The sequence below is a fragment of the Schistocerca piceifrons genome, chromosome 2, assembly GCF_021461385.2.
Source record: "Schistocerca piceifrons isolate TAMUIC-IGC-003096 chromosome 2, iqSchPice1.1, whole genome shotgun sequence".
NCBI lineage: Eukaryota > Metazoa > Arthropoda > Insecta > Orthoptera > Acrididae > Schistocerca > Schistocerca piceifrons.
Window position 1 is genome coordinate 876,478,188 of NC_060139.1, and position 25,133 is coordinate 876,503,320.

A 25,133-nucleotide genomic window follows, 5' to 3' on the forward strand; every position below is an offset into this window, starting at 1 on the left:
ACAGCATCGACTTGTAGTGCTCGATTGGTGCTACAGAAGGTGGAATGGCATGCCACGGACTTCAGCGATGAAAGCAGCTTCTGCTTGCACCCAAATGATAGTCATTCATGGGTCCAGTATAACTAGTGAGCACTGTCCCAAACGGTGCTTTCGTCTGAGACACTCTGGTCCCACACCTGCCATGGTCTTATGCTCTGCATATTGATATGCTACAACTCCCGTTCGCTACTGTTGTTTGTGTAGGGAATGGTGACCAGTGCAACATAGGTGCAGCATGTTGCTAGACTAGTTCTTCTGCCGTTCTTGCAGTAGGAAGTTGCAGTGGCGTTCGATCAGGATAACGCTCATCCCCACTGACCATGAAATATTAAGTGCTCTATAAGACTTGGAGCAGCTAAGCTAGCCACCACAACTGCACAATGTAATCCAATCGAACCTGTGTGGAACAAGTGACCTGTGCAACTCGACCACACACAGTTATTACAGGGCTATGTTAACAGCTCGAGCAGATGTGTAACAACATATCCCAAGCCAGTATTTGCCATTTGTATGATTGATAGCATGCTCGCATTGCCACTTGTGGAGACTACACTGTGTACTATTATGGGTGTTTCAACATGGCTCTACACCTGGTATCTCGGAACTGCTTGAGATATTGATATGTAAATGTAATCCTTTCATGTAGTCCACATTTATTGTTTTATAATAAATTTTGAGTTAGTTGGCAAACTCTTAAAGGGTGTCCTATTTTTTTGGGTGGGGGGTGGCAGTGTATATAACTTTTGCCATTTCAGTAGTGTGTCACCATTCTTCCACTGTCTGAGCCAGTGGTCTTTCTTTTTCTCAACTTTTTCGGGAATTTTATACTTCTTTCCAGGTGAGATCATCTCAAGACACGGACTATCCGTTGTATCAGATGTGTTTTATAAATTCATTTTTCCTATTGCATTCCCATTTGTAACGGCTTCCACTGTGTATGTAAAGAGGTTTCTATGTATCTAGTTTTGAAAACATTATTAACCGTTAGATGAGTTGTGCGAATATCAGGAATGTGGGTAACCACTGAGAGATTCGAGGACAGGTTTTGGTTAGCATTCTTTGATCAGGACTCTGTTCAAGAACATCGGCACACATAAGCGATAATAGCACGAATCACCCACAAACACACGAGTATATCTTTTCTTTATCATGGGTGGCCATCATTAAAAAGTGGAATAAACAATTCCGAAGAACCCTTTTCTCAAAAATCATTATTTTTTAAGATTTTAAAAAATTATTTCATCGATTTACGACTTTTAAGGATATGATAGGAACCTGTCCCTTCCGCTGGCATCTTCTGTAGTAACCAGGCGTGTTACCCAACAATGAGTTCATCGGTCATATTCGCCTGCTGAAACGTCTTCTAATGTACAGCGGCTGAACTTGAATGCTGCCCAGGAATTTATGTGCGCTAAATTTTGCCACCAGCAATTACGTTTCAGCAGAGATAACGTAGATGACATTGCTGTCAAATGTAGATACGTACTTTGAGAGTATTAATTGCTATATTCATTACTATTCACGTAACTTTTTCACCTCTACAAGGTTGCCCGAAAAGTAATCGCTGAGCCGTGTCACCATTAACAATTCATTCACCAAAATGTAGCCGTCTTTGGGCGTGGTCATTTGCTTTTCGATATCTTAAACTATTTCTTTTCTTCATATAAGTTAGTAAAGTTTCTTTTCGTACATCGACCAAAAATTTTAATTCTGTTTGACAGTGATGTATAGTTATGTGCGACAGAGTGATTACGTTTGACAGATATCTAAAGTAGACGTAAAAAGTTATGGGGATACCTAATGTGTTTCTGGCAACCTTTGTAGGTTATAATAATGTTGGCTTTAATCTTTGAACATTTCCCCGCATGGTCTACAAATTATGAACTCCGTTGCAACCAAACTCTGACTGTGGAGATATGCAGAATGTTGCGGCAGTGTTTTTCGTGTAGTAAATAACGTTCTACCTCAGCCACAATGTCTTTCCTTAATAATGCTACTAGTTTGGAAGATCAATACTCCATCGTCAGATATTTTAATGTTAAATTGTCCATACATACAAAATCAATACTCCAAAACTCTTAGCACAGTTAATAAAGGATATTGTGACATGTCGAAATATGAATATGCATCTGGTGCGTCATACATTAATTTTCTTCATATTCCTGAAATTCTTTTGAGTGGCTGAAAAAAGAAAAAGATCGAAATATTTTGCAGAGTAGTGCAGTCGTAGTGCAGGATGCACGGAGCGTCATTTAGAATGTGTTACAACGTAATGTACGGCCTACTGGGCTGCGACCACAGCTGATCGGTGGCCAGTTTTTTGTAGTGACTGTATCTAATGATTCTGAGTGTTATATTTTGTGGAATATTTACTGGTGCATGTGACTATGTAAGTGCACCGCTAAAATTGCATGTTGATCCTGAATGTTAAAACAGCCGCATTTGCAGTTTTTCCCTGAAACGCAGTTAAGCGTGCTGTGTATGAATTCGAATGATGAATGTAAATTAACTTGATGTTGGTGTTCGATGTCTGAAGTACTGTTCTGTATGTGTTTCCTGCGAGAGATCAGTGTTAGCTGCCTGGACTTGCTGGCACGCCACCCAGTGCGTAGAGTGTTCCCGAATGCTGTGTGGTCTGGGCATTGTCGTTTGCTTGTTGGAGAGGTCTCCCCGTACTTTCACGGTGGACCACGGGACCCCAGGCCTGCAGCAGTCCCACGCCTACGGTAAGAGACACGTCTTTCACAGCCAAAAGTCCCAATAACACGCTTTTCTTTTTGCATGACGTCATCAACAACTACAGACTGACAAGTTTATAGAGGTTTCATATAACAGCATGAAATTAACTGTGTATTTGCATAGAAAGCGCGTTTGTATTTATACTTTGTGTTTTGTGATGCGCCTCTCTGACAAGTGAACGAAATCGCCTCGTCCACGGTTCGGCTCTGTGAATGTATAATGTTAGCTGTCTCGCAGAAGTCTCACGTTTCTCCTAGTGTGCATGCCACTGTGCATCGGTAGCAGAGTTTTATCATTAGGAACGTAGACTGTTAGCTGTCATATCGTGTAGTCTGCGATGTAATGTGAAATAACTTTTTTCTTTGCTATAAGTCGAATATTAGATACAGCAGCGACAGAGTGGTGTATGGGATTTCCACAGCGACACGTGTGGTTCTCGAAGCAATCATTACAGTAAGTAGAACCTCGCACTTGCACCACAAGCAGTCGAATGTGCACCAATAGCAATACGTAAGTACAAATACACACTCATCTCACTAGCTGTAAATAAATCGGCTTTCGCGGTGCGACTGTGGGACAGACTGGTGGGAAACCTGAACTAATCGTACTAGATATTTTTGCAAGGTCCGTATCGAAATACATCTCAGAATAGGACCATAAACTGAAAATGAAATACATTTATAATTTAGATGCTCATCACGCTACCGTTTTATACACTTAGCTCAATGGAATAAATTGTCAGGGGTGTAGCAGAAAATATTTGTAAACTGAATAACTGATACATTCAGTCACTGTAACTATTACAAAAATTAATGTACTAAGTATCTCAACGAAATCGCAGATTAGTATGCAAACTCAACAGCTCTGATTGTCAAAATGACTCAAGTCACAGCCTATATCTTACGCTTTCGTCCTCGGTCTTCAACTCATCTTTCTCTTTCCAGATCAGCTAACCAAGTGGTTGTTCCTGCTGACCAGAACTCTCCTTCTCGCTCTGCCAAGAAACACGCTTCAAACTGGCCAATCATGAGGCTTTATTTCTCCCATTAAGTCATTTTCTTGTCATTGGTTATGTGAATGTGGGAGCTGATTATGCACTGGCTTTCTCAGTGCCAGTTCCTTTCTTAGGGTATGCAACTTCCCCTTTTTATATTGATTGACTGTTAATAAATGATGCTCGGGCTCCGGCTAGCTCGCAGTAGAATGTTTGCGAGGAAAGTCACAAAAAAAAATTGTCTTGCTGCACTGTATTTACGCCGAGTGCGTGTTAATTGTACCGCCTTACTCAGATGAATATTTGCTCCCCGATGTGTACGAGCCTAGCTACACGGAGATGCATACAAACCGAGATCATTGCCCTAATCATGATTACAGTCTCTATACATCCAGAATTTATCTATGAAAGTTTACAATTCACGTGAGCTAAAAAGTCTGAATCAGTACGATAACTCTCTAGAGCGCCAAAGAATATCTATGAATGCTGCGCTCTGTTGATAATCTATGTTGTCGTACAGATAAATGTTTCATGAGCACGTAATATTAAATGAGTTGAAAGATATGTCAAACACTGTAAATTCACTTTATGTTGGTTTATTCTAGTCTATGCACTTCCTAGCATTGTCTTAAAGAAGTAACCTTTCTTTCAGATGGGTGGACTTAGTTACGTAAATTCACCCAAAGAGTTTACAGCAAAATCCAGATTACGCTATTTACTTTAACTCAGTTAAGGTATATTCCCCACAGTTTACACTATTCATGACTTACTATTGAACTACTAATTGTCTATCGCATTAGGTCTAAGTTAAGTCTTCCCTTGATAATAATCAAGACAATATATTCAGTTAGTTTGCTAGCTTGAATTACTTCAAAGATATTTTCAAAGTTGCTGATTTACCTCTTTCAGTTTTTACTCATTTTCAGCAGTTCGCAAATGTTCAGAATTTAACAAACCATCTCGTATCGCCTACCAATATTACGTACGAGCGCAAAAGTTCAGTTACGAGATGACAAGGCAAGCACCAGAAGCACATTAACAATGTACAACTTTAGCTTCTGTATTTCGCAGTGTCCTCAAAGAGTACTCACAAGGAGTATTCTTTGAGGTCACTTGTTATACTCCGTGATCTACAAGTCTACTACTTTGCGTTCTACTATTATTTTATCTTGAAACCAATGGATTCTATTTCTTTTTTATTCTTTTTCAAAACATTAAGTTACCTTGCTACCAAGATTCTTTTCTATATCTTTTCAGACTACTTGCTACTGGTCATGCAATGTTAATACAGAAGGACTTTGTTTTCCTTTTCAAGAAATTTGGATCTTGGTCTTGGGGCTTGTATTGGGGTGTGAGGACTAGATTTATATTTTTCATTTTTGCATCCAAAGGGTAGCGGCGTTACAGGTAGTACCTCCATTTATTTCCATACTGTCCCACAGCATCCTAAATTAAATAGTAAACGAAGCTCTGTTTGCAAATCAACTGGTAACTCGCGTATATAATGTAAACAAATTAGATATGGTATAAGAGGGTCGCCACTAGGATTTACTACCTATAAAGAAAAACGTAAGCGCTGATGTTGTTCTTGTCAAAGTCAAAGCAAGGAACGAACCTTCGTCACTGAATATATAGTCAGCTGCAAGTAGTTTCATACACATTGCGACAATGTATGAGGATACTGTCTTGCCGACAGACACAGTACACATTGGTTGATATTTAAATAAATTTATTTTTATATATTGACAGAAAACGTCGAAATATTAAACAGTTAAATTAATGTCAGCAGACTACCTACATTTAAAAGTCGTCGTACTTACACAAATGTCTTATTGCTCTTCCATAGTATTTTTACTCAACTTCGGCTGTACTCATCCGATCCTATGGAGCACCTAGAGCGCGCCCTTCCTCTATTAGAGCGCACCCTAGAATGAGATCCAATTCAGTGGGTTTAGCAAGCTGGCGTCTGTATTGCACTCTCCGCATTTTTTTCAGCTGATCTAATCAGAGTCCGCCAGCATCAGACAACTACATCTTCCACCCTTTTACAAAATATTCATGCTATCTGCATTTCTCCAAAAAAGAAGAAGAAGAAGAAGAAGAGGAGGAGGAGGAGGAGGAGGAGGAAAGAAGATACATCTTCCTTTAGTAGGAGGCTTTTTCTTTTTTTTCTTATCAAACTTCTTGTTACTTCAGATCACAAACTGCCTTAGTAATTGAGAACCGTCACAAGTAAACCTACCCAATGGATACACTACTATTTTGGTGGGCTTTGGGTACGTTGCAGTGCAGAGCAAAGAAAGAGACACATACTGTACATTTCTATACCTGTCCACACGGCCGTTAAGTCGGTGAAACATTCCTTGAAAAAAAAATTGAGTTTTTTATTCCTGAATGAATACCGTTGAAACGGTAACAGACATAAGAAAACTTCAAATAAAATCTCTGTAGTTTTTAATGTACTTTACAATGGTGCACCCATATTTGTCTAAAACGTCATTTAAAAAAAAATCCCCTCCCACACAGTATTTTTTTGACGCGAACTATTCTGTGGTTCCTTGTTGTTGTTGTACAGATTTAAAACAACGTTATATCAACAATGTGCAAACAATTTCAAATGAAACACATATATATATATATATATATATATATATATATATATATATATATATATGTGTGTGTGTGTGTGTGTGTGTGTAGTAGAATATACATGTAAAATATATTTATCTGGGAAGACGATCCAGCCTGAAAATTGGTACTGAAGCAGACACATATCAGGTATGTGTACGGCAATATAGAGAAATTTCTAGCTTATTTCTGACATTGGATCTTTCAAATAGCATTTCATTATATGTGATTAAATATGTACTAACGATTCTGTACGTTTTGCTATTATACAAATGTCGAAATGAACAATAAAATGGTGTCGGGGAGAGGATTTTGAAAAAAAATTTATTTTTCAACAAGTATGAGTGCACCGTTGCAACGTTCATTAAAAATCATATTACACTTAATTGAAGTTTTTTATGTCTGTCATCGTTTCAGTCGTATTCATTCAAAAATATTAAACATAGTGTCTTATTTTCCACTATTCTACAACATATTCAGAGCCGATCAAAATCGATGTGTATCACTTGGGTAGGTTTACTTGTAAGTATCAGGCCATACTCTCTTCCCAGAGTTCCTCTGTTTATCGGAAATTTCTCTCTCCTCTCGAGGATGTGGGTAAGAGTGGCGCCTGTTTTACAACGGCTCCTTCGACGAAAAACCAACACATCTTTGCTGCGAAGTGCCGGACAGTTTCTCTGGGCAAACAGATGCCCCTCACCTCCATCACCCAGCCCCCCACCTCCTACTCGCATCAGGCGCCATGGCCAGATCTGTTCGCTCGAAGAACAGCCGGAAGCTGCAGTTTCCTTCATAACTGTTGCCAGATCGTTTCCATTACACTTAGCAATTGCGATTGTGACGATAAAATAAACGTATTTGCGTTAACTTCGGTTCAGCTCTTGATAACCGCATTGTACCTTTTCTCTACAATGCGCAAGAGAATTAAGAAGTCACTTTTTTGAAACTGTTCCATCTTCCCCCATTGCGACGCGGAAGTGCTAAATTCGCCTGAAAGGTGCCTACAACCTGCCTATGCCTTGATGCGAAAACGTGGCTCCCTGCTACGTGACGCTCGGGATCGGCGACATTTCAGACACTAAGATGTCGACAAATGGGAAACGATACCAGAGCTCCGAAGTTCATGTGAGTTTTCAAGTATGTTAATGATGTCACATTGTCACCAAATTTCACCAGTATTCTGCTCAATGCCACTGTGGACGTGTCGCACGATGGGAAAGTCGTCACGATCCCTCCCCCTTACCCACATCTTGCCCTTTCTCTCGACGACTCGGCGATGGAATTCAGAAGTGCGACGTCCAATGTTGAAATCATTCGGTTTCCTTCTGTACGACCTAGGAAAACGTTTAAGACGCCCTGCCGCCTAGATTCAACACGAGAGGCCTCAAATGGCGGCGGCATAAAGGGCGTACATTACACATATTTGGTGGTCGTAAACGACAGTTTATGGTGCTGCGTTTTAGAAAACCTTTGCCACTGCTGACACCCACGAAAGATTCGACCCTTCTCTAAGGACATCATTGGTCTGCAACCCCACTGAACGTGATCTGACCCTTCGGAGTTATGTAAAATCGCAATTTTTTTCTTTGATGTACAGGATGCAGCCACTAGGGACCATTCAAACCTATCAGATGAGATCCGAAGCAGCAAAGTATTTTTCTGCCTTATCAGCCCTTCTGTGGCGCGACATCAACACGTGCGTGAAAAATTGGCAAACGGTCCATCTAACCCTGTAATTCCACCCATTTTGGGAACACCCTCGGTGCCAACCAGGCACCTGTGTTGAGCAGTTTAAAAGTATACATGTACAGAGACATGATCGATTACTGGAGCCTGTAGACACACAACTCCTTCAGCGCCACTCAGATACTGTATACCCTCAAGCAGGCTCTAGAGCAGTAGCTTGGCGCCACTCGCTTGTGGGTGTCAAGGGGCTGTTTGCCTGCAGGAATCGGTGAAGGGTTGTTTCTCTACAGGTACATTTTTAACGTTTTCCCGGAGGTGCACGGGTGGCACCAAGGCTGTTGCCAACTGTACTGTTCGTCTTTGACTTTTTATTTTTGATTCTGTCAGCGTCGCACTCCCCCCCCCCCCCCCATCCTCCCCCCCTGTCGTGGTCAAAAGACAGGACGGTGCGAAACAGTAGAGGTGAAAAAAAGTAGACACCATTTTCTACTTCAGATTACCTTCAAATTTTATTGAATGATTTCGGTCCCTAGTGTTTCCACCCCGTACCTGTGAGCAAAGAAAGCTGTTGCGTTACACACCAAAGAAGTCAGATCACGTCAGTGGGGCTGCAACCCCACATGCCTTCCGGTAATGATGGTGGAATTGATCTGGGGGCGGGGAGGGCGAAGATGTCAGCAGTGACAAAGGTTTCCAAGAGCATCGATGGGGTATCTCACCGCACTGTAAACTTTTCGAACGCGAAATGTGTGTAGATGAAAACCTCATTAGGCCTTCTCATGTCACTTCTGATCGCTGGTGTGTTTGATATGTTTTTGCCAGCCGCCAATAGGAAAACCGCGTGATTCCAATACAGTTCTGAACTCTATCGATGGGGTGAGATGTATGTAAGGTGGAATGGCGGAAGGGGTCATATGACACGCCCACGGTGGCGTTGGGCATAGTTGTGGTGAAATTTGGTGCCAATGTGACATCATTAACCCAATGAACATGAACTACTGAGTCCTGGTCTTTCTTCCGGTTTTATGCGACGCCGAGGTCTCGAGTGACGTCTCAGGAAGCGACGGTTTTGCACCATAATAGAGGAAGATATTAGGCGCCTTTGAGCCAAATTTCACACTTCTGTGTCGCAATGGGGGAAAAAGACGGGGTTTCAAAAGAGTTACTTTAATTATTTTGCGCAGAATATACAATTCGCAATTTTACTTTTAGTCGTAACCTCTACCTCAAAACAGGCTTCTCAGTTCTCTAGCATCGAGACTGGTATGGCCTCGCTTCGTGCCAGTTACGTTCCACCTCGCAATGGTACCGTTACGAATATTAAAGCAAATGTCAGCTTCGCCCTTCCTTCAGACTAGTCCCTCACGCTTTCCTGGTGAATGTCTCCGAATGCGTTGCCAACGTCGGCAAGATAAAACATTCAGAGCCTTGAACGTATCTTAATGTACACGGCTATTCTGTGATCGGTCGTAGAACGACAGTAAATTATTCTATCACGCTTCATGGTGTACTGTGCTGCAAATTAATGTGACCGTATGTGGCAAATATCTCCACTTCAAACGGTATGACAAGCAAGGCGAAGCTGCTGAAGCTACGTCTGTGATCTGTTGACAATATTTTAAATAACTTTAATATCTCGCCCTAATACAGACAGCTGGTGCAGGGGCAACATGCGTGTAACTACTGCCATGGACTGCACCGTGCTGCAACCTCATTCCCTCATCCGTACAAATTGTATTGCAGTTCCATCTCTCTCTCCCTAGCACTGTAAATTTTCAAGATATTTTGACTGTAATAGTACAACATTTGTTGGTAAGGTGGTTTTTCGTAAAAAATCTGAGTGTTGTTAAGGGCTGAGGTCTCAGATGTCACCTCTGTGCCTTATCACCATCACCTGTTCTGAAGGCAGTATGCACGTTCTCTTTGATTTAACGTAGTCACCTTCAATGTCCTGGGTGCCATTACGTATGGAGCTTCTTATCACTAATGGAATTTGCAGTTTTCTAAGCTTATTCATATTTTATTTTACCTCCGTAGAACAACCAGGTAAGTGCACGTACTATTTTAAAGGGTGGTAAATGGAAACTCCTATAGTATAATATTATGCAAAAAATTGCTTTAAACTTCCAGTTTCTGAAAGAGTATGCTAAACGAACCTATGTGCATAAAGTCGCCCGGGAAAATGTCATCAATATCTCCGAGACGAGAAATTAGATTCTTTCATACCTTAGATTGTATTTAAGTAATCTTTCAGATTTTCAGTCGTTTTATCTCTGTTTTATTATAGTGCTTCTCTTTTCCCGAGACTCCTTCCCATTCCATTAGAATGGAACCTCACTTAATGAGCACCTCCCATAACAAATGACTCGCTTGACGAGCGATGTTTCGCAAAGCGAATGACAATGTCTTTAGCACGTATTGTAGTCTGGGTTTAGCGCTCTTTCTGCTATCATCTTAGTACATCTTGTGATCATACATTTTTCTAAACCTGTATTTACAGTGATTTTTTGGGTAAAAATTTTAATAACCTTCGCCGAAATGTCCTCGAGGATAAAGGCGCAAGAAGACGACCATAAGAGAAAGAAAATGACCTTAGAAATGAAATGCAAAATCATTGAAAAATGCGAACGCTGTGTGAGCGTTCCTGATTTAGCAGGCTTCTATAATCGGTCTACATCAACTTTTTGTAGTATCCTCAAGAACGAGGACACAATTAAGGAGATAAATGCATCATAGGGAGTGACAAGAGTATCTAAACAACGGTTTCGTATTCTGGACGATGTCGAACGGTTGCTCTTTATATGGATAAATGAAAAGCAACTGCAAAGCGACACTATTAACGAGAACATCAGTTGTGAGAATGCGATAACGATTCCCGCAGACCTCGTTAAGAAGACGCCAGGATCATCAGCTGGCGAAGAAGTGTTTAAGGGAAGCCGTGGGTGGTTCGAGAAGTTTAGGAGAAGAACCAGCATCCACAGCGTTGTCAGGCACGGCGAAGCAGCCAGCTCTGACACAAACGCAGCAGAGAACTTCATCAGCAACTTCAAGATGCTCGTAGATTCTGAGGGGTACCTACCGAAACCGGTTTTTAATTGTGACGAGACGGTCTATCCTCTAAAAAGATGCCGAAGCGTACCTTTAAAACAGCAGAGGAGAAGGAGTAGCCCTGTCGCACTCCAATGAAAGACCGTCTCACGCTGCTATTCTGTGCCAATGCAAACGGCGATTTGAAAATTAAACCGTTGCTCGTTTACCATACAGAAATTCCACGAGCCTTCGAGAAATGTTAAGTCAAGAAGAGAAAGTTATATCTAATGAGGAGGTCCAACAACAAGGCTTTGGTGACACGTGATCTTTTTTTGTGGTTCGATCAATGAAGTGTTTTGTCCTTCGGTGAAAAAGCTTGAAATGAATCTGCCACACCATGTCTTACTTGTTTTGGACAACACTCCTGTCCATTCTCTAGGCTTACGAGACCACCTCCTTGAAGAATTTCAATTCATAAAGGTCAAATTTCTGCATCCTAACACCACTCCGTTATTGCAGCCAAAGACCAGAAGATTATTTCTATCTTTAAGAAGCTCTACACTAAAGCATTGCTTTGAGCTGACTGAAGCTATCAATCTCACTCTCAGAGAGTTTTGAAATATCACTTCGACTTCCTTGCCTGAGCCAAGATGATCGAAAAGGCGTAGGCAGGGGTTACCAAGAGAATTCTTACTTCTGCCTGAAAGAAGTTTTGGCTGGAGTGCGTTGTCTAATGTGACTCAGAAGCGTTTGAGTATGTACCTGTCGAGCCTGTAGTCAATGAGATTGTGTCTTTGGCCAAGAGAATGGGACCAGATGTAGATAACAATGATGTCGATGAGCCTGTGGAAGAAAACAGCCTAGAAAGGCCCACCGAAGAGCTTATAGTGTTGCAGTGTGTGTCATAGCACGAAATTGTGGAAAGGAGTTCTTCAGAGGAGGAGGCGGAGGAGGCGGTAACAGCAAAGCAGCAGTCTACTGGCGCAGTAAGAGAAATGCTGAAGACATGGGAATCGGCTGCATTGTACATTGAAAATCATCACCCCCCCAATAAAGCAGTGGCTACGCGCGCTAGAAATTTATTTGACGATAATGCTGTGTCGCATTTTCGGCAAGTGTTGAAGCGTCGGCAGAAACAAAAAAGAAAAGAATTAGTTACATATCGTGCATAATAAAGTACATAATGCTGTATGTATAATTTTCTTTGTTAAATGGTATGAATCAGATAACACTTTTAGTACTTTTTCTGCATGGAACGCATGCCGTATTTTACATTAATTTATGTAGGATAAATTGTTTCGCTAAACGAGTGTTTCCACTGTACTATTTCCATTTCACTCGATGACTAAAGGCTAGGAGAACAAGAGCAAGAACCAATTCGAATAGAATCTGTACAAAGTACATGTACCTACAAATGTTATCATACATAACGCTTATGTTCCTGTTTGTTATATTAACTGGTTCCTTTATCTATTCTTGTAGTATTAGTTTAAAATACGTTTCATTTCAAAAATTTTTAATAAAACCATTAAATCATCTCTGTATTAGTCTTTAAAAGTTAATTCACACCACATAACGCAGAAAAACCTTAACTTTACAACAGGCACGTATGCTGAACTGGGAAGTCCTGTGTGAGAAGCTCGCTTGCTCGGCCATATTATGAATAGCGGTTGGCGGAATTATGAAATGGATTTTGAAATGTACCATTTTCATTGGTTCTAAATTCGCCTGAATAATTTCACCTGCGAAAGGATAAGGAAGAAACTAATTACTTAGAACTAAACTGTGACTGTTGTTGTGAATATTTATTGAGTTTCTCACTTTATCCGCCGTCCAGGAAGGAGTAATAAAGGAAGATCTGTTTGGGTCACTCATTCTACTGAATTGAGAGGAATAAATTATTCTTTTGTTACTGTTAAGTTATTGTCCTGTAGTTAAAAGCAGAAGCTTCACTCGTAAAAACATTCCTTTTCACTTGAAATTGATGAATGGAAGACGGTCAGTTCGTTTAAGAAGCTGTCTGCGCGAATCATGTTATCGAAACTTGCTAAAGTGGCGTCTGTTTCCAAACTTGAAACCGACGAAAGCGTGAGGTTTCTTTTGAGCATGAATTAATATTTTCTTCGTAAAAAATTACGTTCAATGCATGAAGTTGACTGGTTGCTTTATCTTCCAACGTTAACAGTCGCACTCCACCAGTCCTAAGCTATTCGTTACAATTTCCTTTCTTTCCGGACACTGCGTCAACAACAAATGGTATCGGGTATTTTTTTAAACTGCATTCGAGTGCAAGAAGCCGTCCTGGAGGACTCGGAGGCATGACAACTACTGATTGTACGAATGACTCTACGCAAAGTGCTGCATCGACTAAAACACGAGTAACGACACGCAAACCGCCTTATGATCAGTGGTACAAGTCGAAAAATCGTTACATGCATTTAAGATGTGGCGACTGAAACTGTATTAAAAATATTGTATTACTGTCAAAAGCTGTGCTTGTCTCTACACACTATACCTGAAATAACTGTACAATGTAGAGCCTCACTGGAGCAGCGTCTAACAGGAACGAGATATGTAAACTTTCATCGTCGGAAATGTCACAGTTAATAAAATCGTCAGCGATATTATGCTGTGGTCGACTGGACTTTGCATTTAAACCCAACGTTTCGCCACCATTTGCGGAGGACATTTTCAAGGGGGATCGTTGCTTCTGAGTGTCCATTTCACACCGCGGCTGCAGCTAAATTCCGTTTACTGCGCCGCTGCGTTCTCCCTTCCATTCCAGTCTCGTATTGTTCGTGGAAAGAAGGATTCTCGGTATGCCTCTATGTGGACTCTAATCTCTCTAATTTGTCCTCACAGTCTCTTCGCGAGATATACTTAGGAGGGAGCAATATACTGCTTGACTCTTCGGTGAAGGTATGTTCTCGAAATTTCAACAAAAGCCCGTACCGAGCTACTGAGCGTCTCTCTCCTAACGCTTTCGCGATTACTAAATGCTCCTGTAACGAAGCGCGTTGCTCTCCGCTGGATCCTCTCTATCTCCTCTATCAACCCTATCTGGTACGGATCCCACACTGCTGAGCAGTATTCAAGCAGCGGGCAAACAAGCGTACTGTAACCTACTTCCTTTGCTTTTGGATTGCATTTCCTTAGGATTCTTCCAATGAATCTCAGTCTGGCATCTGCTTTACCAACGATCAACTTTATATGATCATTCCATTTTAAATCACTCCTAATGCGTACTCCCAGATAATTTATGGCATTAACTGCTTCCAGTTGCTGACATGCTATTTTGTAGCTAAATGATAAGGGATCTTTCTTTCTATGTATTCGCAGCACATTACACTTTTCTACATTCAGATTGAATTGCCATTCCCTGCACCATGCGTCAATTCGCTGCAGATCCTCCTGCATTTCAGTACAATTTTCCATTGTTACAACCTCTCGATACACCACAGCATCATCCGCAAAAAGCCTCAGTGAACTTCCGATGACATCCACAAGGTCATTTATGTATATTGTGAATAGCAACGGTCCTACGACACTCCCCTGCGGCACACCTGAAATCACTCTTACTTCGGAAGACTTCTCTCCATTGAGAATGACATGCTGCGTTGTTATCTAGAAACTCTTCAATCCAATCACACAATTGGTCTGATAGGCCATATGCTCTTACTTTGTTCATTAAACGACTGTGGGGAACTGTATCGAAATCCTTGCGGAAGTCAAGAAACACGGCATCTATCTGGGAACGTGTGTCTATGGCCCTCTGAGTCTCGTGGATGAATAGCGCGAGCTGGGTTTCACCGACCGTCTTTTTCGAAACCCATACTGATTCCTACAGAGTAGATTTCTGGTCTCCAGAAAAGTCATTATACTCGAACATAATACGTGTTCCAAAATTCTACAACTGATCGGCGTTGGAGATATAGGTCTATAGTTCTGCACATCTGTTCGACGTCCCTTCTTGAAAATGGGGATGACCTGTGCCCTTTTCCAATCCTTGGGAACGCTACGCTCTTCTAGAGACCTACGGTACACCGCTGCAAGAAGGGGGGCAAGTTCCTTCGCATACTCTGTGTAAAATCGAACTGGTATCCCATCAGGTCTAGCGGCCTTTCCTCTTTTGAGCGATTTTAATTGTTTCTCTATCTCTCTGTCGTCTATTTCGATATCTACCATTTTGTCATCTGTGCGACAATCTAGAGAAGGAACTACAGTGCAGTCTTCCTCTGTGGAACAGCTTTGGAAAAAGACATTTAGTATTTCGGCCTTTAGTCTGTCATCCTCTGTTTGAGTACCATTTTGGTCACAGAGTGTCTGGACATTTTGTTTTGATCCACCTACCGCTTCGACATAAGACCAAAATTTCTTAGGATTTTCTGCCAAGTCAGTACATAGAACTTTACTTTCGAATTCATTGAACGCCTCTCGCATAGCCCTCCTCACACTACATTTCGCTTCGCGTAGTTTTTGTTTGTCTGCAAGGCTTTGGCTATGTTTGTGTTTGCTGTGAAGTTCCCTTTGCTTCCGCAGCAGTTTTCTAACTCGGTTGTTGTACCACGGTGGCTCTTTTCCATCTCTTACGATCTTGCTTGGCACATACTCATCTAACGCATATTGTACGATGGTTTTGAACTTTGTCCACTGATCCTCAACACTATCTGTACTTTAGACAAAACTTTTGTGTTGAGCCGTCAGGTACTCTGTAATCTGCTTTTTGTCACTTTTGCTAAACAGAAAAATCTTCCTACCTTTTTTAATATTTCTATTTACGGCTGAAATCATCGATGCAGTAACCGCTTTATGATCGCTGATTCCCTATTCTGCGTTAACTGTTTCAAATAGTTCGGGTCTGTTTGTCACCAGAAGGTCTAATATGTTATCGCCACGACTCGGTTCTCTGTTTAACTGCTCAAGGTGGTTTTCAGATAAATTAGAAATCCATTCGAGCACGGAATATTTGCCCGGAATATTTTATTAACTGTAGGAAACAGACAGAGACAAAGGCAAGCTTGAATTCTGTCCGTCAGACAAACGTAATTGATTGAAATTATTTGGCTTGCTTTCGAAAGGAAAATACTCGTGTCATCGCTGAGCCACAGTACCCAGGAATGTTTAAGATAGTCTCCATAACTATCGGCGCTATCCAGAGAGTTGCGACCACTGCTAAGTGAAATCCGCATTAACCATTTGTGACGTGTTAAAGTTATAGATTTCGGTGAAGTGTTAATGCAGTTTCATGTGTTTTCTCCAGTAATGTGTACCGAAGATTTCAAATTTCACTCATCACTAGACAAAAAAAAGCAGCAAAATTAGTTTACGCACTTTCCTTTCCTTTGAGTTAAAACAATTATAGCATTTATACACCACTGGCCATTAAAACTGCCACACCACGACGATGACGTGCTACAGACGCGAAATTTAACCGACAAGAAGAAGATGCTGTGATATGCAAATGATTAGCTTTTCAGAGCATTCACACAAGGTTGGCGCCGGTGGCGACGCCTACAACGTGTTGACATGAGCAAGGTTTTCAACCGATTTCTCATACACAAACACCAGTTGACCGGCGTTGCCTGGTGAAACGCTGTTGTGACGACTCGTGTAAGGTGGAGAAATGCGTACCATCACGTTTCCGACTTTGATAAAGGTCGGATTGTAGCCTTTCGCGATTGCAGTCTATCGTATCGCGACATTGCTGCTCGCTTTGCTCGAGATCCAATGACTGTTAGCAGAATATGGAGTCGGTGGGTTCAGGAGGGTAATACGGAACGCCGTGCTGGATCCCAACGGCCTCGTATCACTAACAGTCGAGATGACAGGCATCTTATCCGCATGCCTGTAACGGATCGTGCAGCCACGTCTCGATCCCTGAGTCAACAGATGGGGACATTTGGAAGACAGTAACCATCTGCACGAACAGTTCGACGACGTTTGCAGCAGCATGGACTATCAGCTTGGAGACCATGACTGCGGTTACCCTTGATGCTGCATCACAGACAGGAGCGCCTACGATGGTGTACTCAACGACGAACCTGGGTGCACGAATGGTAAAACGTCATTTTTTCGGATGAATCCAGGTTCGGTTTATAGCATCATGATAGTTCCAAGTTTGGTGACATCGCGGTGAACGAACTTTGGAAGCGTGTATTCGTCATCACCATACTGGCGAATCACCCGGCGTGATGGTATGGGGTGCCACTGGATACACGTCTCGGTCAAGCTTGCTCGCATTGACGGCTCTTTGAACAGTGGTCGTTACATTTCAGATGTGTTACAACCCGTGGCTCTATCCTTTATTCGATCCCTGCGAAACCCTACATTTCAACAGGATAATGCACGACCGCATGGTGCAGGTCCTGTACGGGCCTTTCTGGATACAGAAAATGTTCGACTGCTGCCCTGGCCAGCACATTCTCCAGATCTCTCACCAACTGAAAACGTCTGGTCAATGGTGGCCCAGCAACTGGCTGGGCACAATACGCTAGTCACTACTCTTGATGAACTGTGGTATCGTGTTGAAGTTGCATGGGCAGCTGTACCTGTACACGCCATCCAAGCTCTGTTTGACTCAGTGCCCAGGTGTATCAAGGCCGTTATTACTTCCAGAGGTGGTTGGCTAAAAATGGTTCAAATGGCTCTGAGCACTATGGGACTCAACTGCTGAGGTCATTAGTCCCCTAGAACTTAGAACTAGTTAAACCTAACTAACCTAAGGACATCACAAACATCCATGCCCGAGGCAGGATTCGAACCCGCGACCGTAGCGGTTTTGCGGTTCCAGACTGCAGCGCCTTTAACCGCACGGCCACTTCGGCCGGCAGAGGTGGTTGTTCTGGGTATTGATTTCTCAGGATCTCTGCATCCATATTGCCTGAAAATGTAATCACATGTCAGTTCCAGTATAATATATTTGTCCAATGAATACCCGTTCATAATATATATATATATATATATATATATATATATATATATAATTAAAATTGCTACACCAAGAAGAAATGCAGATGAACTCCATAGGATGGCGACGTAAATCTCGAGAATCCTGTTGGGTTATTCGAAAGCAGCGTCTTTTGTTAGCAGTGTGTGCGCATGCTATCTGAGAACAAGGAATGGACTCCCTACAACATACTGTGGCATTCCAAAGTACTGGTAGGAGACTAGCAGTAGCCAGACTGAGGAATTACCACCCCACGCGTAGGCTGCTGTGAACACCACACTAGCGCGGCTGTCGGTGCAATAGTTCTGTGACCGGGAAGTATGTACTGCTTATGAATACTGTCGTGTTCAGCGACTAATCTTGGTTCCGCACTATCCTGCATGACAATCGTCGCTGAATACGATAGTTTGCTGGGGAGAGGTGCTGTTCTTCAAATGTTTTGGAGACGCACAGTGGGTATAACCTTATTTTGGCTGTTAATGGTTGGGGAAACGCTTATGGAAGTATGATATGTAAAAGAACATCCTGCGTTGTCAAGTGTCACCGCTCACATGACAATGTTCTGTTGCCATTTTTGAAAAGGACGATGCTCGTCCACATACAGTACGTTTCTCCATGAAATGTCTCCATGATGTTGAAGTACTCCCATGGGCAGCATGATCTCCCCATGCCACGACCAGCTCGGACGTCAACTCTGTTCAGTGACAATATCCAGGACATCTAGGACCAGTTCCAACAGCTGTTAGTTGTAGAATGGAATTTTCACTCTATATCGAAGTGTGCGCTTATATGAAACTTCCTGGCAGATTAAAACTGTGTGTTGGACCGAGACTCGAACTTGGGACCTTTGCCTTTCGCGGGCAAGTGCTCTCCCAACTGAGCTACCCAAGTTCGAGTCTCGGTCCAACACACAGTTTTAATCTGCCAGGAAGTTTCAACTGGTGGTTGGTTAGTTTGTGGGGGGGAGCGGGGGGTGGGGTGGGGGCGGGGGGGGGGGGGTTGAAGGGACCAGACTACAATGGCCATCGGTCCCTCAACAGCTGTGGGCCAGTTTGCTTCAGGAGAGGATACAACGGCTTTATGACTTTTTCACAACCAAATCAGAGCATGTATCCAGGTCAGTTGGCTGCAATCTAATATTAAGTTCTTTGTACATTTGACACTGAAAAAACATCACGTACCCTCTCAACACATGAAGTTTCATTTCGTTTCTCCTCATCATCTGGATACTTCACTTTTTTTGTCAGACAGTGTAAATGTAGAGTATATTTAAAAATTAATATGTTACGTCCTTACAGAGGAGCAGTACCGGTCAAAATTAGGAATAAAGTCCAATAGATGTGTCTCCAGAAACACGTACTTATTGAGATATAGGCCATTTTACTCCCGTTGATTGTTTTGAGATGACCAGCATTCATTATCGACGTTCATTGCTCTGTTCCTATTGCCGTATTTGGCTCTGCACATATTACGCTCACTTTGATTCTGCTGCAGTATTAGGGTATTAGGGACGCACTATATTGACCGGCAGGTGTCTGCACTTAACGCTTTGCTTTTTATTTACTACTGCAGTGGAATTCATATAGAGTGGGATAATAAATTAATGCAGTAATCCCGTGTGGGCAGAAGCAAATCCCCGAGTGGTTATTATAGCTCCCAAATTCGCGCGAGTAGTCCTGTAGCGTAAAATAAGTGTGGAACACAAGCGAGTTCAGTGCTGACGTAGCATGCTGCTTTCAAAAAGCTCAACGGGATTCTCGAGGTCTACATCGCCATGCTACAGAGCCCATTACCATGAATAGTGAGCTACGTGAATCGCTAAAGACAACCTTTGAACTCTGAACAATTTCAAGACACGTAATTTAATTTCACGTACTCTCAAGCAGCTGTTGGCACACGTAACGCTCGCAACTGCTTCCGTTTAACTGGTTCATCTTCCTGTTTCCGTTCAGTTAAGACTGTTATATGAAAAGATACTGCTACAGCCCAACTATGCGTCCTGTCCTACGGGGACCTAAAAGCAAATAAACATCTGTCATTTCTCTGCACTCTGCACTTCGACGACTCGTTTGATGACGGTCGCCGACACAAAACATAGACATCACACATAAAACGAATACATATAAGATATCCACATAAGTACATAAATTGTTCAATAATATATGAGACTAACTATTGATGTGGTAATAAATGTCCCTGGGAATGTGGGTAGGCAGTGTTGCAAAGTATCAATAAAATGATTAAGCCGTCTAAGAAGTTTTGAAAGAAAACCGTTCTTCACACGCAAAACTAGTGTCTTCCATGTAAATCACGATGTAAAAACTCTTCGTAATGTGAAAAATTATCTAAAGTCATTGCATCAAACTGGTCATTTATAGCACTTACGTAATTTTAATCTGCTGAGCTACTGCGAAACAATTGTAAAAAGAGGTATATCGGAAGTTGCCATGAATCCATGTGACACACTTTAAATATTTGCATTCGGGAATTTCGTGCTGACAAATGCCAGTTAATATTGACCATGTGATTTCTTAGATGTGTTTCTAGCGGCTCTCTACCTGTGATGACCGCTGCGATATCTTTGGTGCCGACGCTTCGTTGTCCCGTTTATCGCTGATCTAGAACAAATACAGCCATATTAAATTCCATAAATCATTGGACTCCAGAAGCTAACATCACTGCTAAGTCTGCTTCGAAGAATCACACTGTCAGAGCACACTGCTCCACCGTAAAACGTGAAAACACGTTGCCTACTGCTGATCATAGAAAATACTACACAGTATTAACCTTGGACAGCTGACTGACATACTCTTTATTATACAGGTCGCCAGTTTATTTGTACTTCTCAATGTCAAACAGTATTTGAGCTATAGATACAATGTCAATCATTCCTGCATCTAATCATGCAATATAGTTTACTACACCAACGATAATAGTTCACTGTATACATTCTGGCAGCATAACACAACTCAGAGTCTCTTTTTAAATACATCTGTTTATACTGAGGGATGATTTTTGGCGTACCTAAATTATTCCAGTTTACCCCTGGTTGTCTCTGACACGTTGTGAGGGTCTAGTATATTCAAAGTATATTGTGTCGTCTTCTGCTATGAGTCTTCCCCAATCATTTCTCTTTTCCAGATCTTCTTCCTTCTGCTTCTTCCTCGTCTTGCGATCTTCTCCTCCTACGAATTTTCCATCTTCTCTAAATTACTGGTTATTACAAGCCACAGAATAAATATATTGGGAATACAAATGTCTAATCGTCTTATATCTTCTACAAATCTCATTGAACAAAACTCTTCCATTTTCTCTTACCGATAAACAGTACTCTTCTCAATAAAACTGGCGAGCTTTTTCCTTAACATGATTCGTCTTAGTCCTCTGCCTAAATCCCCACACCGCTCTCCTGCGTTATTAACATTAAGCACTGATATTAATCCTCCTACCTCACCGAGATCTAGAATTGCAGCGAAATTACATATACATGTAAAAGACGCAGATATACATCACACAGATTCACCACAACACAAAAATGGAATGTAAAACAAAAAATAGAGAACTGACAAGAAAAGAATGCAATATAGAGACAGACACTAAACGTAGGTCAAATTGCCCCGTCACAAGAGGACCCACATACCGGAGGACAGCGGTTTAAAATCACTATCCGGTTATCCAAATCTAGGTTTTCCGTGATTTCCCTACAACAGTAATTATTATGCAGTCATGTTTTTTGTTCACTCATTGTGAAGTTCTGGAGAACGAAAATACTGTATACTTACCAACTCACCTCGTTATCTTCGTCCATGAGATTCAGAGCGCTAAGACTGACGCTGTAGTCCTTGGTTTCCGGAAGGCATTCGACACAGTTCTGCACTGTCGTTTAGTGAGCAAAATATGAGCTTACCGAGTATTTGTCCAGATTTATGATTCAACGCAGGATTTCCTTGCAGAGGCATCTCCACACGACGTTCTTAACGAAAAAATTCGACAAATGTAGTTGCTGGAGCGCCGCAGGGGAGTATTAGAAGGTGACTACTAATTAAAATTTAATGATCTATCGCACTGACGCTACGTTTCAGTATTTCCCGAGGAAGAAATTCGATTCGAGTGGCGAGGAAGAGGGGGTGGGGGGTGGTGCTCCCACTGTACTCCACCGGGTACGTATTTTCGGGTAGTTTCTCGAACGCTCGACTACCCTCGGGTTTCTAGCTCACGACACAGACCAGTGAAAGCTTTCCTTACTCTTCGCACGTACGGCATCATTTCACCGCAGCTGGATTTTAACATTAAAGAGAAATAACTTCCCAGTCTTCGCGCGAAGATATGGGTCATGTCTTCATTTGCGTGCGGAGAGCGGGGATACAGTTCACTGCCTTGAAGAAGTGCGGGGAGGATAATTTTCGCCTCTGGATCAGTACTGACAACATGTTGTTTACTGCTACATCTATGCTGCACATTGACAGGCTATAAACGTTGATAGTAGGCGAGAATGGCGTTACTCGCGAACTGTGCCCACTTGAACAACAGGGGTAGGTGGCCGTAACTTGATGAACAAATTGGTTGTCTGTTGTCTGTGCACACGTAAATTTCTGTTGTTGTTGTTGTTGTTTCTTAATCCCGTGCAAGTGGTTCCACTGAGTTCATTTGCAAAATGTCTGACATTAAATATAGAAAAACCTAGATGCTGAACGTCGGCAATTCCAAGAGAAATGGTAGGAAGGGCTCTGAGCACTATGGGACTTAACTTCTGTGGTCATCAGTCCCCTAGAACTTAGAACTACTTAAACCTAACTAACCTAAGGACATCACACACATCCATGCCCGAGGCAGGATTCGAACCTGCGACCGTAGCAATCGTGCGGTTCCGGACTGAGCGCCTTAACCGCGAGACCACCGCGGCCGGCGAAATGGTAGGAGGATTATTGCTCTATCACGTACAAAGGTAATCCTGTTTGCTTAACGTGTAGTAAATCACTATCTATTGTCCAGGAATATAGTGTGAAACATTACTTATCTATGCAACACATAATTCAACATCAGCTTGCAAACTAACAACAGAAAGATGAAATTGAAATATTAAGTTCCAGTTCCAGTTTGGATAAGCAACAGGAAATGTTTGCCGAATCGATGACACAGTGCGACAATTCTGTTATAGCCAGTTTCATAATAAGTAGAAAATTTGACAAATCGATAAAACCTTTTACTTAAGTCGAATTCCTAAATGGTGCCTCTTAGATATTGCAGATGTCCCGATGAAAAAAAAAAGAGTCGAACAAATAAGTACATCAAGACGAACAGTTGTTCGTCGAAATGGTACGATGGCTGATGGCATTAAAGAAGTTTGTGTGGTCGTGCTCTGACATTGGAAGCAATTGCGATCACTTTGGAAGAGAGCACTAATTTGTCAAACACAGCTTAGTTAGGAACTTTTGTTCGTGATGCAGATGCGCAGAGCAATATAACTAAAGAATTATTAGCAATAGAGCTATTACAAGGAATCACTACTGGTGAAGATATTTCGGAAAAAGGGAAAGAAAGATCGAAACGTTCAATCTGCAGTGCATTCAACTCGCTGATGTTTGTACTGACGGAACGACTGCGATGGTCGGTTCATGACAAGGTTTTATTAGTCTATTAAATAGAGAAAGCTGGAAAATTAAGTATTGAGAAATACAGTTTAACAATTATTCGCAGCGTTATTCACCAACAAAGTTTGTCAGCGGCCCGCGAGCTTAACTATGCACATGAAGCGGGCCCGTGGGTCACCAAAGATAAGCCATGCCTGATTTAGTGCACAACGCTCGACGTTCCGTTTAGCTATTCGCAGACGATACTGCTGTCTGTAGCGAAATAGCATCACCAGAAGTCTGTAGCAGAGGGTCATCAGTTGGTGTATGGGCTGTCACTTGACCCTCAATGTAAATAAATGTAACGTATTGCGGGTAAAAGTGCGAAAACATCCGTGTTGTTCGATTGTACTAAACGCGACACATCACTTGAAACAGTAACTAAGGCAAAATATCTAGAAGTAACCATACGGTGCGACCTAATGTGAAACGACCGCAATAAACAATTAATAGGAAAACCAGACGCCAGATTGAAAGTCATTGCGGTTATTTTAAGGAATTTTTATTTGAGACAGTAACTGGATAACGATAGTGGCTGCTTCCATCTGGCATGTATCCAGCAGAAACAACGGAAGTATCACAGAACTGGCTTCCAAAACGCTTCTTCGACCAATTTTTGAGTACTGTTCATCAGTCTGGGTTCCTTACCAAGTAATATTAATAGAACAGCGAGACAAAATCCAAGGAATAGCGATGCCTTTCGTCACGGGATCGTTTACTCGGTCGGAGTGCGTTGTGGAGACGCTAAACAAACTCCAGTGGCAGACACTACAAGAGAGGCGTTGTATATCACGGAAAGGTTTACTGTTGAATTTAAGGAAGTTTACCTTCCGTGAAGAGTCAGGCAACATATTACTTCTTCCCACATTCGTCTCGCGGCATGATCACGACGAGATGTCCGCCCCTTTAGCTGGTCATCACGTTTGACTGTCATGCATGGAGGTCTGGTCCGATTCCCGGCCGGGTCAGGGATTATCTTCGCTCGCGGACTGAGTGCTGTGTTGTTCTCATCATTTCATCATCATTGACACGCAAGAGGCCCAGTGTAGCGTCAACTGGACAGACTCCCAATTCTCCGGCCGAGCTTCTCCGTGTGAGCTCTCCTGGCCATGCTTGCCGGGGTGGTTCTAGGCGCTTCAGTCCGGGACCGCGCGACTGCTACGGTCGCAGGTTAGAATCCTGCCTCGGGCATGGATGTGTGTGCTGTCCTTAAGTTAGGTAGGTTTAAGTAGATCTAAGTTCTAGGGGACTGATGACCTCATATGTTAAGTCCCATAGGGCTCAGAGACATTTGAACCATTTGAACTTCTGGCCGTCAGTGTAATGCGATCATTTTGCTTCATCATTCATTACGATAAGAAAACTGTTGAGAAATTAGAAGTCTACATATACATCTACATTATTATGCTGCAGTTCACAACTAAATGCCTGGCAGAGGATT

At 42.1% G+C, this 25,133-nt stretch overlaps 1 protein-coding gene across 1 annotated transcript in view; it reads left to right on the forward strand.

Annotated features, from left to right (window-relative positions):
* Positions 1–2,360: 2,360 nt before the first annotated feature.
* The window catches only part of LOC124775952, a 277,099-nt gene continuing 254,326 nt past the window's right edge, over positions 2,361–25,133 (forward strand). Inside the window, exon 1 of the mRNA XM_047250794.1 lies at positions 2,361–2,765. Within this exon, the coding sequence (XP_047106750.1) occupies positions 2,566–2,765 (200 nt within the window). The 5' untranslated portion in view covers positions 2,361–2,565. The remainder of the gene's footprint in view (positions 2,766–25,133) is intronic.